The sequence below is a fragment of the Eutrigla gurnardus genome, assembly GCF_963514095.1.
Source record: "Eutrigla gurnardus genome assembly, chromosome: 23".
Taxonomy (NCBI): Eukaryota; Metazoa; Chordata; class Actinopteri; order Perciformes; family Triglidae; genus Eutrigla; species Eutrigla gurnardus.
This window is the reverse complement of record NC_139934.1, coordinates 11,489,817-11,506,638: the sequence shown is the minus strand read 5'-3', so window position 1 is coordinate 11,506,638 and position 16,822 is coordinate 11,489,817. Positions and strand designations below refer to the sequence as shown.

Here is a 16,822-nt window from a genome sequence, read left to right as displayed (position 1 = left end):
TAGCATGTTTCAACAACATAGAGTAGGCTGACTGGACTGAACACCAACTCTCAGTAGATGCAAAGAAAAAGTATATTAGTAAAACTCAGAATGTTGGAGCATGTCATTTTTAGTGAGGAGGAATCCCAGACCAGGACACCCATGCATGCATTAAGCTGTATGTAATGTCACCAGAGGCTGGACTCTGTAATAAGGTCTCAAATGTAAGCAATGTAGCCTGATTCTTTCCTGGTCCATCTCAATAGATGCTGCTTTACTCAACGCTGCTGCCCACTCTGTTTAATGAAAAACATGGTTGCTACTGTATGCGACTTTGCATGGAAACATGGAAGTTCATTATTGACTTTGGAATGAGTACTTTTTAGTCAAACTGCTGTTCCCAATCCTTTTTTTCATTTGCCACTTGAGGCCTTTTCTTTTATTTACATAGCTCATTTAAAAAAAAAAACGATTCTTCAAAATGCACCTAAATTACACAAACCTATATTAAAAGCAGCCGCTTTCTCATTAAAGCCATAAAAGTAAAGATGGATGTATGTATGCTTTCTTTAGATTGTTTTCATGCTCCATCAGTGCATTTGGTAGTATTAAGTTAATTATAGCTTGGAAGTGGTGTTAATAGTGGTGAATAATAAATATATATATATATATATATATATATTTCTGCATATATATTATTTAAATGTTTTATATTATACATGGATACATTGAATATGTCAAGTGAGTGAGACAGAGGACTACAACGTAAAAACACCGGTATTATCCTTTATTTCCCGCGCCGAGCATCTTCAAAAATGACAAAAAAAAAACGTGCCGTCTACGCCAACCAATCATGTTCTGCCATGTTGGGACACTCCAGCCAATGAGAGCGCTCGGACGGGAGGAAAACTTGCCCGGCTGCGAGTGGGGAAGTGACAGAACAATGAAGCGGGTATCGTCTGCCGCGTCACCATGACATGAAACCCCCCCCCCAAAAAACCCCAGGCCTGAAGTTAGTGAGGAGGGTTCCTCCGGTCTGGACGTGGTTCAGGGGGTCCCCTCTGAAGCTCGGCCCGGTCTCACTGCGTGGAAGCCGGGGGCGGCGTGGACGCGACGCCGGCGCTGCATTTCTCTAAACAAAACAAATCCCTCCGCTCATGCCCTGGCACGCGGCAAGAAGTTGTGTCCACATTAAAAGCCCCGTCTCCCCCCCTCTCTCTCTCATGATGTCAAAGCAGTTTGCATACCGACTTCCGCCCAGCTCGCCTCCCCCTCCTCCCTCCTCCTCGCCCGCGTCGGCCGGCGAGCAGCTGATGTGACGGGAGGATACCGTATCGCACCGAGCCGCGAAAAAAAAGCTGACTTAAAAAACTTCACTCGGGGGGAGCAGAGCGGATGTCGTGCGCGAGCGATATAGGTCGTGGAAGGATTAAAGGGAGAGACGGAGGAGGAAGAAGGCAAACGCGTATTCTTTTTTTTTTTTTTTTTTGATGCGATGGGATTTGCTACTTTCGCGTGAAGAGGCGGACCTATGAGACGCTGCGAGTTCAATATGCCGAAGCCGTCCCCGGTGTTTGTGTACTGTACGTGGAAGTACAGGGACTGTTTTCTTCCAACTACACGGGCCTACGTCAGGATTTAACACAGCACTTTATAATATCTCGAGCTCACGGATATATATCCGCGGTAGGAGGAGACGAAAGGCTGTTTTTTGTTGTTTTGGACAGGGGATTCCTTCAGACCGGCTGCATGTGCTTTGCTCATTTTACTGTCTGCGTTCACTACATGGTCTTTTCCTGCGTGCGTGTTCGCTAATATCTATATTTTAAATGGATGGAATTAGATATGGGGGGCTGGTTTGTCGTAGCTCGCAGCAGTCACCCCTCTGAAACAGCCACTAAACCCATTAGAGGCTATTAGTGGGGTTTTTTGTGCGAAGGGGGTCTTATTTTTAAAGTAGTCTGGCTCGTCGTTGACCCACGATGAACTATCATTTTTGTAGGTTTTTATATTTTTTTTTACGGTGTTGTTAATCGCTAGGTTTGCAAACTCTGCTGCGGGGGATTTTTTTTCTTTAAGTTGCTGCATTTTCCAGGTGACACCACACATTTCTTCTGCTAAAAAAAAAGGACTATTTTTTTAAATTATTTATTTATTGGCTGTTTTTTTTCGGGATTTCCCCGGTCATCCCTACCCCAAATCCAACGAATTCTCTTTTTTTTTCGCCTCATTTAAAAAAAAACACATTTTTTCCTCTCCACCATGAGTTACATCCACACGGTCTTGAATGTATTGCTACGTGGACTCGTCATCTATGCGGTACTGGGCTTGGAGTGCACTTACTCGAATGGTCTACCCGGCCACCCGTCGGATGCTGCAAACGTCGCCGCCACAGGTAAGCGCAGTCCGGATCGTGTCCTCCCCCCCTTTTTTCCCCCTCTTCCTCTTCCTCCCAGCGGCTTTCCCGGGGAATGTCCTGCGCAGGGGTTTAATGCAAAGTGATGCATTCAATGTATGTCGGCTCGCTACCCCCCCTTCCCCCCTTTCTGCCGAGCAACGCGTGACATGACAGGAATGCAGGATGCGTCTCCTCACTGGGGGGGCATTTACTGTAATGGTGCCCTTCATGTGTCACGAAGGGTAAATCTCCATCCATAAGTGATAACACACACACACACGCAGCAGCTTAACCTGCAATTTATGCAACAAGATGGCAGGTGGCTTCCAATGCAGGGAAATGCTGTGTTTACATTAGCATGTGCTCTGCTGATCATTCCCAGAAGGCCACAGGTGACGGATGGATTTCCATCTATCTTAATCTGCTTTCACCAGCAAATATTGATTTGTTTTAACAACCGTGTGGTTGCCATAACCTATTATTTAACTGTAAATAAAGGCCTTTCCTTGTTTTAAATGTTTGATTATTGAACACGCGACCATACAGATACGCACTAGTGGCTGGTTTGCAGCATTGGAAGAGATATGAATGGGCTGTCAGGGATATGTCTATAACACCATGCTGATATATTGCACATGTGGATGGCTTCCTTTTCATTTTCTAAATTATTTTGGCTTTCAGTTCCCTTGTACCACTTGTTTCATCCCCCCTGAGTCCTTCTCACCTAGACCGTGTCATTGAACTAAGGTCAAACAGTAGTCTGGCATTATAAGGTATCTGTAATAATTGATGGATATGAGACTGGAGTTACATTTCCAAAATGACATTAATTCTAAACTCCTTTTGAGAACCTGCAGAGATTTGATTGCGGTTGTGTGTTACGCCTTTGTGCTTGTTTTAGGACAGTTAATGTAGACACAAAGGGGGATTTAGAGGAGCAGCTTGACAGTCTGGGAAATTAATCTCATACACTTCCACTTTAGTACGATTTCAACATACAAGCTATAATGCGTTATATATTATATGCTATATGCATTGAGCGCAAAGACAGGTTTGCCGTTTCCCCTGTTTCCAGTCTTTATGCTAAGCTATAAGCTAACCGACCGCAGGTACATATGAGAGTGGTGTCAAAATTCTGATTTAACTCTTGGCAAGAAAGCAAGTACATTAATTTCAAAAACCCTATTAAAAAAACAAAAGGTGCTCTACTTTCTGGAAAGTCGCCCCATGCATGTTGTGATCCCCATTAGAGGCTGAAACAATGTTGTCGTGGAGATGACACAGTTCACCGCCCTCGGCCAGGATCTCCCCTCTGTGTGCAACACACTGTCGTCATGTGATTGTAAATGACATGCTCGGGTCACGTGACAACAACCGTGGCAACAGAACAAACTCAAGCCGTGGATGAAGGCCACCAAAGACGACTGAAAGCAGGTCGTCAAAAGCACAAGCCATCACCGATGCAAACATTAGCATTGCAAGCTAAATCCCACGATTTATTTCTGTTCATCCAACACATCTACCCGTCAGTCTGCTGAGAAATGAATAAACCTCGTCCCAGACAGCTGTTAGGCATTCACGACGGCCTGTTTCCAAGTGTGGAGCGGCTCCTGAAAATAAACCAGGGGTATACAATGTATTGATGAATAAGGGAGAAGGCACACTTGCCCTTTAAACACAACAACGGGCTGGATGGCGTTGAAATGGGGCCGTGGGACGGCGTCTCCCCGGGGAACAATGAAGTGCAGTGGATGCGGGGATAGTGGTGATATAATACAGTGTCAGTAAACATGACCGCGGCGTTACACATGTCCCAGCTGGCTGCGTGGAAAGGTCAGCTGCCTCTTCACTGGTCTTGGCATCAGGCGAGAAAAAACACATCTGTGTGTGTTCATGCTTTTCCTGCAGAGTTTACTTGTGATTTGTGTATCTATGTAATCTTGGTTTCCTGGTGTTATCTATTTTTTTTAAGAAATCTAATGTAATGTAAGCTAACGTGCATTAATGAGCCAATTTGTTTGTTTCAACACTTGCATCACACTAGCATGTAGCGCTATCACTTAGAGAGTGTGTGGCTTTAATCACTCGATTCATTACATCTATGAAGCACCACTCTGGGATGTTTGCACGTTCCGAAAATTGGGCTAAATTGCTGAGCGATGCTTGTCTTTGGGATTAACTCATTTCGCCTGTGTGTATATTTGCACACACACACATTCTGACGCCTCAGTTCCTCAATATAGTGCTAACTTTGGTCACGACCACCTTTTTGTAGACGTATATATGCAGCTGGTGCGCGGCGCGTCGCCTCATTAGTGACATCTCACAAAGGAGATGATGGCGCTCACAGTTTAAGAAAATCTTCACCCTGGCTGGAGGTTTACAAGCGCTCCGTTTCCAGTAACCAAACCGCTGTTTGGGTGTGGACAAAAGCCCAGAACGCATTGAACGATCTATGAAATTCCCGGTGTAGACGTGGAGCAGGCCTGAGCAGGAGTTAATGGTAATTGAGGTGACAGAGGACGCTGTCGTTATTGACGCATTTTGGGGTTCAAAGCTGCCATTTTGCATGCTGTGACTAGTGAGGGGGTGAGACCTGGGGGGGTCGGGGTTTAACATTTGGTGGATCATGCAGCTCCCTTGTGATTTAGGATCTTCAAAAGACCGCCTGCTTCAAGAGGAGCTGGGGTTTTGTTTCAGAAGTAAAGCAGACGAAGGGGGAGGATTACATAAGTGTGTCACATTTGAGCACCGCTGTCAAGAGTTTCCCTACTTGGTCTGGAAATTGTCTAAAGTTTGAATGTAAAAATGTTACATTTAAACACCAATGAGGTTTGAGATTCATCTTTTTGGAGACGATCACGTCAGATTATTTTTGCACCAGTTAATCAGGTGCTGATGCAGTAATTTGATTTTGGTTTCTTGAATCTCACAGTCTGTTGGAGTTGAAGTAACGCGGTCTTCGTCTTAACCCACAAAACCATGGTGGGCCTTTTCGACTGTCAGACTTTATTGTGAACTTGAAGTTACTTGCATGCGCGGCTGTTTTGGGAAGAAAAGCGAGAGGCATTCGTCAAAGGGGACGGTTGAGTGGAGATGTGAACGTGGTCTTCCACTGTTTTAATGGCGTATTTAGCTTGTTTGGCGTTTCAACAAACAAAGCGCTTCCCTCTGAGGGACATCCAGTCCTCAAGTAATGTGCTCGAGCGTTTATCTTTACATAACTCAAAGATACAGAAACTCATTCAGAGATCCTCCAAGTCTGGAGGAGACGTTTTCTGAACTTTGTTAATTTTGCAAAATGATCCATGACATTGGCAAAGTGGCCGCGTTAATAAAAGGGATTTGTTTGTAAAGGAGGTTCAACGTTTGCCTATCTCACCAGCGCTTGCTCAAGTACCGCGGAGAGGAGAGAGATTTGCATTTTGTGATGCTGGCGTTCACTGCTGGCCGGCCAATTTTCTATCAGAGTAAAATGCTGGCTTGAGGAAAGCCAGGCTGTCTTACTTAGCGTGGCGTTGGGAGTTTCGGGTTCGCTCCGGGGGCTAATTGTGACAGGCTGTGTGTGGAGCGAGTCCTGATGTCCTAGGTTCTGTGGCGTACAGCTCCACAGTCATTTCCTCTCCCCCGACTAGAACAGACTGTTCTGAAGAGTTCCCCATGAGCCGAAAAAGAAGAAATCAAACTTCACCGCAAATTATGTAACCATACCTGACAGCTGTGAGAAGTGAGCTAAATGCATTTCAACTAGAATGGATTGTTTCGGTTCGGTCTCACCGCTCATTAATGTTGCAAACCACAGCAGGCAGAGAAAAGAAGCTCAGATAATCCCATCGTATGCTGCCCAGCAGTTCATGACTAGTGGAGGCTGAATACTGGACCTACTGTAGGTCGCCACAAATAAAGGATTATGCTCCTTTGCTGCATGGGAGCACAGGCAGCTCTTTACCGTCAATTTCAGTTGATAATATGTCAGTTTCTTGTCGACTGCTTGTTTCTGATGCACACATGCAGCCCTGAAAATCAATGAAAACTGCTTCAATGCAAAATCTATCTGTGAAAGATCCAGTTAAAGTACAGATCTCCATCATGTGCATCTCCCTTTCCTTCCCTCCAAACAAAGAATTGTCCCTCGTGGCTCCCTTCCAGTCGACCGCAGCGAAGAACACCAAAAAAGGGGATTTATTCGTCTCATATCGTGAGTAACTTTTGATCATAAGATAATGGGCGTGGGATTATTCAGCAGATGGTACACAACAATACCAACGTTTTTTTGTTTTTTTTAACTGTGAACCACCACAACCAAGAGGTCCTTGAACATACGTGATCTTGCATGCTTAGGTGCGGACAGACATACAGATCCCCTCCAGGCGTACCCTTGGCGGAGATAATGACCTCAAATGAAAGAACGGCAGCTCATCGCCGCGCTGACGCCACCCGGTTGACTTTCCCCAGAAGTGGACAGCTGCCCGTCTCAATCAGGAGCTCCAGGGTTGTGATCCGGCCTAACGAGTCCCATCACCAGACGGAACAGACCGGTGTATTTATAAAGCCGCCGGTGAAGTTTTTCCATGTGCATTTTCCATCACGCTCCCTGGTGTGGCTGCTGCAGACAATCACGCGGCGGGTACCTCATCATAACCGAGATCCGCCACGGCGCCATCGAACCGGTTTGATGTTCAACCGGACTCACCGGGGAGATAATGGGGCTTTATTTAATGGTTTACCTCACTGTGAGAGATCACACTTAAGCGCTAACTGAGACAATCAATGGCCTCATTCACTTACATGGAGCCACTTGTCTCTAATCCCCATTGAGGGACTCTTGTAATTTTTTCAATTTACTTTCTCAGTGTCTCCGCAGATATACCGCTTTGCACCATTTTACCCTCAAACGCCATATCGCTGTCAAATAGCTTTAAGTCCCGAAGCAAATCCTCGTTTTACATTCCTGACTCTCTAATGCACGCGCCACCGTGCTCGAGATAATTAATTTCATGAGCACGCCATGATAGCAGCCAGTAAGCCGATTCGCTCGTGCAGAAGAAGAGATGTAGGTCACCGTGCTCAGCTGTACAGCGTTTTCCTGCCGCGAGTGGCCTACAGTAGCGGAAACGTCTGCCCTCAGCCCCGGGGGGGGGTTGCTATTGTTGTCCCGCTCCTCCACACTTTGAGGTGTTGATCCCCCAGCTGGCAACACATGGGTACTTGACTGGTTGAGCCGTTTGTGATGGATGCGCACAAGCTGGCAACGCTACGTGCCAACATGCCCAAAGACATGTAGTGATGTCATATACGTCATCTTTTTCTCCTCTCTGACCTCGGTCCTCACTTTAATGTCCTCCAGAACAAACACAGCGGTGCTGAACGATAGCAGGCTGACAGGAAATGAAAAATGCTTAACATTTGCTGTTTTAATTCAGCTTCTCAAATCTGCTACTTTTCTCACTTTGATGACCATTTGTCCTGTTTTTCTGACGATGTATTGACGACACATCACGTGGATTCGTTGATCGCTGTCAACGCTTCCATGCCTAAACGGAAAGAATCCTGCTGTTTCTGGATAAAAGGGATCACCGCCTAATAACATAATACTCGTCACCTTAACACAGGAAGAAGCAAATGCCATGCCCTTCACAGAAGCCTAAAACAGGCACGGTGACTTTTCTCACTTTGCATGTCATTTCCAGGCTAATCGCATGTAGTTATGTATGCATTCACTTTCTCAGCTCAAAATCTTGCATTTTATTTGTTCAGAGCTACAAAGGTTTAATCTCTTTTATCTACGGGCGTGGGGCTCGTTTGACTACTGAGAAATGAGAAAGGCGGAAAGATGTTACAGCCGATTCTCCATTCACATTCAGGCAGACGGCTCCATATTCATGTTTCAGAGGGATTTAAAGTTAGATCTTAGATGTGAGGAGCAGTGGACAGGGACTTTCCGTTGGCAGGGGGCTCGTCATGTCGTGGCCTGGGCAAGAGGGGCAAAAGGCGGTGTGGATTTCTTTGGTATGCCGTCCCCCCTCTGGAGTCTTTATCCACCAACACTCTGACCTGTGCTCACAACAAACCACTATGCAAGTAGAGGCCGAATGTAACAAGGAGACTGAGAAGCAAATGTAATCCAACGAAGGAAACTTGAGAGCATGAGGATGCGTACCTATGTGCAGGTTTAGAGTTCCTCTCCGCTGCCCCTACAGTGTCAAAAAATGCTGTAACGCAGGTTTAAATATGTATTATTGTTCCCGTGGTTGGTTTTCATTGAGCAAACAGACAGCAGTTAAACCGTTGGTTCAGGGGGGGTCACTAATCCGTCTTAGTGCTGCTAACAGTAGCATGTCCGGACCAACAGCTGGGCGCTCAGGAGCCACTTGGCCTCCCCTTGATCCGGATCCAAAATGGTCCCAGTTTGTGTTACACATCAAAGGAGCTGATAGCGACAGAGTGACTTTCATTCGCTTTCTTCCCCTGCTTCTCCAGCAGCGAGTGGGTCAGAGGTCGGCAAAAGGTCGAGCTCCTGTCCGCCAACGAGATTTCTGCCGTGTTTCACATCGGAGACGGGCGCTAAAGTAAGACGCAGGTGTTTGGTAACCTTTTCGAGGAACCTTACTGTCACTGTTAAGTCTGCATGGGCGTTGCATCATCAGCAGAAACCCAGCGTTCTACTTTATCTGGCGTCTTTTATTTGGATCCGCTCCACAAACCGACTCTACCGTTGTCTGAAGTGCGTCGCTTATTCTTAGCTTCCATACCGGTGTCCATATTTAGGAGCAGGGAGTTTAAAAAAACCCATCAGAACCCTGTCATGCAGGAAGGTAGAAGACATACACAGGAAGCTGGCAGGGAGCCAAACATGCTGTCTGCTGCAAATCAACAGACCGAGACGTTCCCATGGCGATGCAGCGACACAGAAGTGTCCAAAATGTGTCTTTTAGTGCCACCTTTCAAAGTGGAACTAAAAGCACGTCCACGCTGACACCGGCTTGTTTTGACATAGCATGTAGGTTTTAAATGCAGTGGTAATATAAACATGCTTTTTAAAATGTTCTATAAATGTCTAAACCTTTCTCTTGCATCGCCTGAAGACGTCTGAGCTGTGGAGTTTTTTACATTTCCAATTTGCACACATCTTGAACAATCCACCGGTAATGTGAGATCAAACGAGCTGTAAACCTAGCCATACTAAATCTCCCACTGAAGCAATGTGCACCATTTTCTTTCTTTCACTGCTCAAATAGTTTCCTTTCATGGTGGTCACGCTACCAGTGGGATCAGGCTACGACAATGGACTCGTAATATGATCCTCCATGCTGTAATGCTACTTGAAAGATCTGTGTTGATAGAAGTGCAGTCGGTTACGTCAGGATTCACAACAGTTTCACTAAAGAAATATTCTGCCTCAGACTATATTCGCTGGCGCTCTGCCTTTCAAAGAACATATTTTCGACTGCGGCCGCTAATGCTCGGCGTCGCAAATAATTGTGGTTGCCACAATAAAAGGCGAGTTCAGCTCAGGACAGAAATTATGACACCATTTCTGAATCATTCTGGCAGTAATTAACATATTAGATTCTTGTGGCTGCGTCCGTAACCTGATCAAAATGTGGCAATAGACTTAAGTGTGTCCATTGTTGTGTTGGTAACACTGAGATGTCATCTTTCTCAGCTCTCACCATGGTCTCTGGTGGTACAGTACATCACATATCCAACTTTCTAAATCTCATTTTTAAGGCCTAAAATGTCAAGGTCCCTTAAGTGAAATGGCTTATTACAACAAAAGATTTCAACATAAATTAAAGTCAATCATCTTTTCACATGAAAATATTTCAGTGGCATAAATTGCAACCATTACTTGCTTCGACACACATCTGGGGTCAGTTTTGTGTTACTACTTTCCATCTTTTATTTGCTTAACCCTCAGCTTTCTTGTCCCGAGGGCCCCCGATTACAGACGAGGAACACTTAATCCCAGTCGGGGATATATCGAAAATCATTTATTTTCCCTCGTAATCCCCGAAGTTCGTGAGCTGTGCAAGGACACCGGATCCCATTTCTACGTGGCGAATGCATGTTGAGTTCTCATCATGCTTCTCATTGTCCATTGTTAACTTGTGGAAGTCTAGCATGTGATCCCCGGCCCGCTGCTCCTTGTCTCGCTCAGACATCCAATCCATTAACCTTATGGCCAGATGAGCGTGTCGAGGCCCGGCGAGCTAATTAAACGAGCACTCGGTCTTTTCATCCTCTCTCTCTCCTCCTGCTCTCCTTCCAGCTGGCTGCGTACATCACACGTCTCCTGTTTGCGGGGTTATTGAAACATTCCTGGGACGCCCAGGCGCAAAGAGTGTGTCCTTTTCTGGAAGTTTTTGGATCAGACTTGGTGAGCCTCCACGCGTTTTGCTCGAGTTGTCCCCCCTCCTCCCCCCTCTTTTAAGCCGAGGCTTACACAGAGGATTACTGATGCCCATAAAGGTGCTTTAGATGGGTAAGGGATACCCTGTCTCAGTGGAAATGACAAAGAGCTGAACCAAAGATGGGGAAGTAGAAGGCTTTTATCTGTTCGGGGGCAGATGCAGTGCAAACTTAAAGGTGCCCTGTAAAGGCCTGATTATGCTTCCGCGTAGTGATAACGCAACGGCAACGCAACGGCCACGCAGTTGCTTGGAGACCGTGATGGTTCTGCGTTGGGTTTACATGTCGAAATGCAATTCAAAGCCACACCGGTAAAGGGCGCTATGGTTTTTGTAAAGACTGACAGACCGACCGAGACTCTTGGCGTATATCGTCGTTAGCCTCGTTATAGCGTATTTGTTTACTTTCCGGCTTTAAACGTCCACAATTTTTCAGAACTTGGTGTTTTATTTCTTTGTGAAAAAGCGAGAAGGTGCAAACAATAAAACGAGGTGAAAACAATAAAAGTAGCCTTTTAAAAGTTTAAATGGCGGTGTTTATGAGTGGAAACCGGATAGCGGTCTCCAGCGGATGTAGTTAGCGGACCAATCACAGCCAAAGCCGCTGCGTTGGTGTTCTAGGATTTTTGGGAGGTACACGTCAGGCCCTTGCGTTGGACGTCAGGGGGTCCGCAAGGACGTAAGGGGTCCGCAAGCCCCCTTGCGTTGTGTCGACGCGGAAGCATAATTCAGCCTTAAGACGGGGACCCACTAAACCCACTAAAAAACGTGAACCTGAACCAGGAGGCGACCTCCAGTTCTGAAAAGTGAAGCCAAAGCGGAAGTGCTATATACCAGAATAAGTCCAATAGACCATAAAGCAGGGTATGCTTTAGAGCGGGGCTACCTGCTGATTGACAGGTTGCCACCACAACATTGCTACTGTCGTTGGCACGCTACCAATGCAGTTAGCTACTCCGATGCCTGGAACACTTAGCTGTAAAGTTGACCTTGAGTTATAAAACTAACTTTGTTAACAGCTTCACACCAGAATCCAGATGGATCCAGTAAGGTTGCTGCTCAGGGGGCCGCTCTGCCGCTTGTGCCCATCAGATCCACCCGTCGCTCCTTTCACAGTCCAAATATGGTCCATCATCCACAAACCAATGACGTCATGAAGACTCCCTCCACTTCTTATATACAGTCTGTGTCCCAAACTCTACAGGGTGCCTTTAACGTACTCCAAACAAGGCAAGACCTTGCAGAGCCCTGGAGCCTAAATTGAGTGAGTCAGACCTTTTAGCCACACCCTGAAAATCCACACTAGTTGCCTGCAGATGCCGGAGGAGATCAAGCTGCACCTCCACCTGTGTTATTTGCACAACCCATTCAACCTTGCATTCAGCAAATTGCGACAAAGATAATACGGTTCAGGGTGGATCGGGTTTAGTTGAGACACGTCGAGAGACTCGGACACATGCAGCTCGGTGTGTGTGTGGTTTTTGCGAGACACCGTTGGTGGGACCTGGGATTGAGGATAATCTATGCGTGTCGTTTAAAAAAAACATAATTTTTTTTACTCCCATTCTGGGAAGTTGGGTAATTATGTGTGTCACGCTGCTTTTTTGTGTTTGTGCTAGTTGATGATTTTTGCAGTTACACATCCTACTGACATGCCCGAGGGCACCCTGGGGAGTTAGAGAAGCTCACCTGTCAGCACAGTAGTAGATCAAACATAACAAAAAAAATACAACAAAAACCGCTAAGTAAATTATGCTCTCTTTTTTGTAAGTGTATCAAGACGGAGAAATCACTCGTTTTCAGACGGAGACGTTTGCTTTTCAGATTGTTTCCCTCCAGCTTTTTTCTTTCGTCGCTCATGACATGTTACATACAAACTCTTTCTGCATCTTGTTTCTCTCTCTCCAACTACCCCCCCTCTCTGTCTCCGTCTCTCAGCTCTCTGGCCGGTGGCATTTGTAGGCGGCTAATGATATTTGTGTCTTATTAATGGCTGCTGATGAGCTGAAATGGTAGACTCTCCAGAAGCTTTATTTACTTGCCTTAATACTGACCCGTCAGCCTGATTTATGATGCTGCCATATGGCCCCGCTGGTTACAGGGCTACAAGTCTGGTGCACATTGACATCGCATTCCTCCCCCTCCCTCTCCTGCTTTCACACAATTCGGAGCATCTAATTGGCCTATTGAATGCAATGCAGCTCCGGTTTTTTTTCGCTTTGTTTGCAAGACGTATGACTTTGAGGCAATCACAAGGCGGCCGGGGCCATGTGAGCCACAGGTCGGGACAAACAATGAGTATGCATGACATGCAAGAATACGTAAGATTGTACCCAACATCTCCACATCATGAAGGCGTGAAAGCTGATAGGAGTTTGGCACGGCATCTAATGAACTGCTGACACGGCCGACGCGGCGCGGTAAAATATTGTTTGACATGCAAGCGGGAGGTCGCCTCAGCTCGCAGCCACTGTTACATCAGCGCAGGCATAGTCATGGAGTGAACGATGAGATGAGGAGGGGAAAGGCTGAAGGCCCAGCGGCTGCAGAGCTGAAGTGCCCTTGAGCAAGACGAGACAAATACCCACTTCTGTAGTCGAGTGAAACCTCCGATTTGCCTGCACAAGACGACAAAATAGATCTTTACTATAACACACTTCTCTTTGTCTGACTGACCTACATTTGTTATGGACTGAATATGAGATATATGAACACAGATGATGGGAAAATGTTCATACTGTAGGAGAAAATGCCCTGGAGATATTGTTTTATGCTTTCGTCCCATCTCTAAAATGTCTTTAAAAGCAGCTTACCCAGCCAGAGGAAGCTGCACTAAATTTAATCCATATTTGAATTTTACACAGGAAGTATGTTTTAGGTACCTTCCGATCTCATGTGACACTGAGCTGTATTTAATAGATTCTTGACGCAACTTAATACATTTGTGCCGGATGAACTAAATGGGATTTTCGTATGATTGTGATCTTTTGTTTCGTTGTAAGGCCCCACGTCGATGACACATGATTCCATACTGTCTATTATCTTCAGGGAGCAGTAAATTAAGGAGAAAAAATGTAATTTAACAAGGATTTTTGGTGTTTTAAACAATGAGATGCCTTACAGTGAGGGACAATTGGCAAAAATTACACATTTTCATCGCTTTGAAGGAATTTCTGAGCGCTATTTAGTGAGATTTCCCACTCTTTCTCGCTGGGCTGTGGTTGAGGGGAAAGGGATTAGCGATATTGCTGGAGCTGTGAGCCCAGTTGTTGGCTTCTTCTACTAAGTAGTGATAGGGCTTTGTGTTTCCAGGCTGCACAATCTTCGTATTATCTCCTTTTTATTATCAAAAATCTCTCAATACCTTCCAACGTCTCTACTGTGCCTGTGGCACTACGTCGCCTCTTCGTTCCTGATGAAAATGGGTCACAAATGTAATAATTAAAGACAACTGGGCACTGTAGTTTTTACGAAGCGTTACTCAAACTGGAGTAGATGTTGCGTTCGTCTGGAACTATTTACATCTGCGGATGAATACACATTTGGTGCAGTTCTTTAGAGATCAGCTCATAATTAGGGGTGGGGGGGAGTATATCGGTTTCATCATGTCGTTTCGGTGTCTTGAATGATGTAAATACTTGTAAGTTCAATGTAATTCCCAATTTGGCTGTGGTGGATTTTTTTTTTCTTTTATTGCTGAGATCCATGTTGCTCAGCAGAAAAGTTCACTAAGAAATCAAACAGCAGCAGGGCCGTTTACTTGGCTGCGAACTCTGAGTGAAGCACATTTTTATTAAAAACACATGCCGGCCACATTCTCAGGCTTATTTGAAAATCTGTTTTTTAATTCCCTAATCTCATGATATCCCATCGTCGCCACAAACCCCTCAAAAATACCATGATGTAAACGTCAGGCGGCATCACCCACCACTACCCAAAATAAACTACATTGTTTGTTGTGTTGAAGGAACATTGGAAGTACAGTCCTGTCATTCCGCTGATCTGAGTTGAATGAGATCACATATGAGAAATGCAGAAAAAAACACATCTCCCGCCCGAGCTGTCACTTCTATCATATCACCACGTCAAACACTGACACTATGCGAGGACGACGCTCTCCAACACCCAGAATGCAGCGCAAGGTCTGCCGTATTGATTCAGTTGTACAAACACGATGTCCGTGTGTTTCGAGGGATCGGGTTCAAGGAAGTCCCCAAAAAAAGCTCCCGTAAACACGTCAGACGCACGCTCCTCGCCGTCTGCTCCTCCCGTCACCTACTTTACAGCTTTCTATGAAAATGAACCTTCATAACGACACGCATATAAAAATAAAAAAAACCCCAAACCAGTTTGAAGTGTTGGGATTCACTTTAAAGGCAGCAGCTGACAGCTAAACGCTTTTGTTATCGGATTCTTTTGAAGCAAACCTGGCGCCCTCCGTGACAGCTTGCACGTATTTGTGAGTTATGGCAGAGTGAATTACTCTTTTCCTGCTGTGTGTGTGTGTGTGTGTGTACTTAACATCTGCTGGTGTGTGTGTGTGTGTGTTTCAGCAAGGGAGACCTCTGCCATTGTGGAGCGTTTACATCCTGACAACTGGGAGCCTGACGGGTTAAAAATAACCCAGTGCTTTCCAATTTTGTCATCTTTTGGGACCGCTTCTCTCCCGGCTGTTTTGATTTGGCGTGCGTCCCCCCGGAACGCTCGGGGTCACCGGCGGCCACTTCCTGTCGCGTTGGTTTCCCGATTGTAGCGCTCGCAGCTCTCCCTAAACGTACTCCGACGTACTCAAAAATAGGACACCTGAGAAGGAATGGCTGGTGCTGTCATAGTTCTGAATTGCACACTAGGTGGCCCAGCCTAAATACTGTCAGCGACGGTTTTTTACCCCTTTTATCTTTGAATTATCTTCCCTCTACAAGCTTCAGAGAATAAGTTGGTTCATGAAGGGTTTTCACACACATGCAGAACAGAATCAGGCCACCGGTATATAAAGAAATGACAATTAAATAAAGACGTCAACATCATAGGAAGTTGTTTGTGCCGTTGTTCCGATGCCAAACAAAGAAAGTTAAAGTAGGATCCGCAGGCGGATGTTGCAGCCATCTCTGTATGTGTTTGTGTCTATGTAAAACACAAGGAAAGTATTTGAGTTGTGTGCCTGTTTAAATACCCAAACAGCCAAATAGATATGCATGCTATGCAAACAACAGACTATGTAAACTGAGCTGGCACGCTAAGCAAATGCATCGTCGAACTCGCTCTCGAGCATCGGATGCTTTTTGGAGTCGAGGCAGACGGACGCCTCTGAAATGAGGCTGAGCTAAGAAGCAGCTTTATCGGGTTATTAATGCTTCCTGTCACTGATGCACATCTTGTGTGGTTAGTTTAACGTTTGGAAATGAAACGTTTTGTGGAGGTATTGTTTCCCTTTTTTTTGTAGTGCACGGTGTTTAGAGATATTACGGTAGTAGTAGAGGGGAAACAGGAGGCTCGGTCCTACCAGGAAGTGACAGGTGATTTTTTCTAATTGCAGCAATTTAGCCAAACACAAGTGAAATATTCCGCTTAGTGCCACCACATCATCATCTCAACAGGAGAATGTAAATCTGCTGCGGTTCCCGCTGTGTCCGCTCACACACACAACAAACGATCAGTGCGCTGTCTGACCTCTGGCACTGTACTGACGTAGGCTGAGTACAGGTGCAGCCCTTTGCCAGCACAGGTCGACATGGACAACCTCCCCAAACTTAGCCCCGGGCAGTCGTCCAATGGGACGTCTCCTTTTGCCTGTCAGCGGGTTGCCAAGTGGCAACTCTATAACTAACGTGTCAAGTCTTGTTTCGGGAAACAGATCCGACATCAAAAACTCCCAGAAAATGCCACACGGTCACTTTACTGTACATGCCTTTTCCAGATTTATTTGATATTTTAGTAATAGTTATCTGCAGCTTCTTTGCAGTATTCTTTATTAATGTTATAATGCTGCTGACTGCTAATTTAACATCTTTCCAAGCTAAGCCTGCTAGTTCCA

General features: G+C 45.6%; 1 protein-coding gene across 2 annotated transcripts in view; it reads left to right on the top strand.

The window, feature by feature from the left end:
* The first annotated feature begins 1,290 nt into the window (after nt 1–1,290).
* stim2b (stromal interaction molecule 2b) overlaps nt 1,291–16,822 on the top strand; it is a 32,472-nt gene continuing 16,940 nt past the window's right edge. Inside the window, exon 1 of one of the 2 annotated variants that reach the window (XM_084002798.1) lies at nt 1,291–2,374. In XM_084002798.1, the coding sequence (XP_083858924.1) occupies nt 2,242–2,374 (133 nt within the window). In that variant the 5' untranslated portion in view covers nt 1,291–2,241. The remainder of the gene's footprint in view (nt 2,375–16,822) is intronic. The other variant, XM_084002797.1, reaches the window with a different exon arrangement.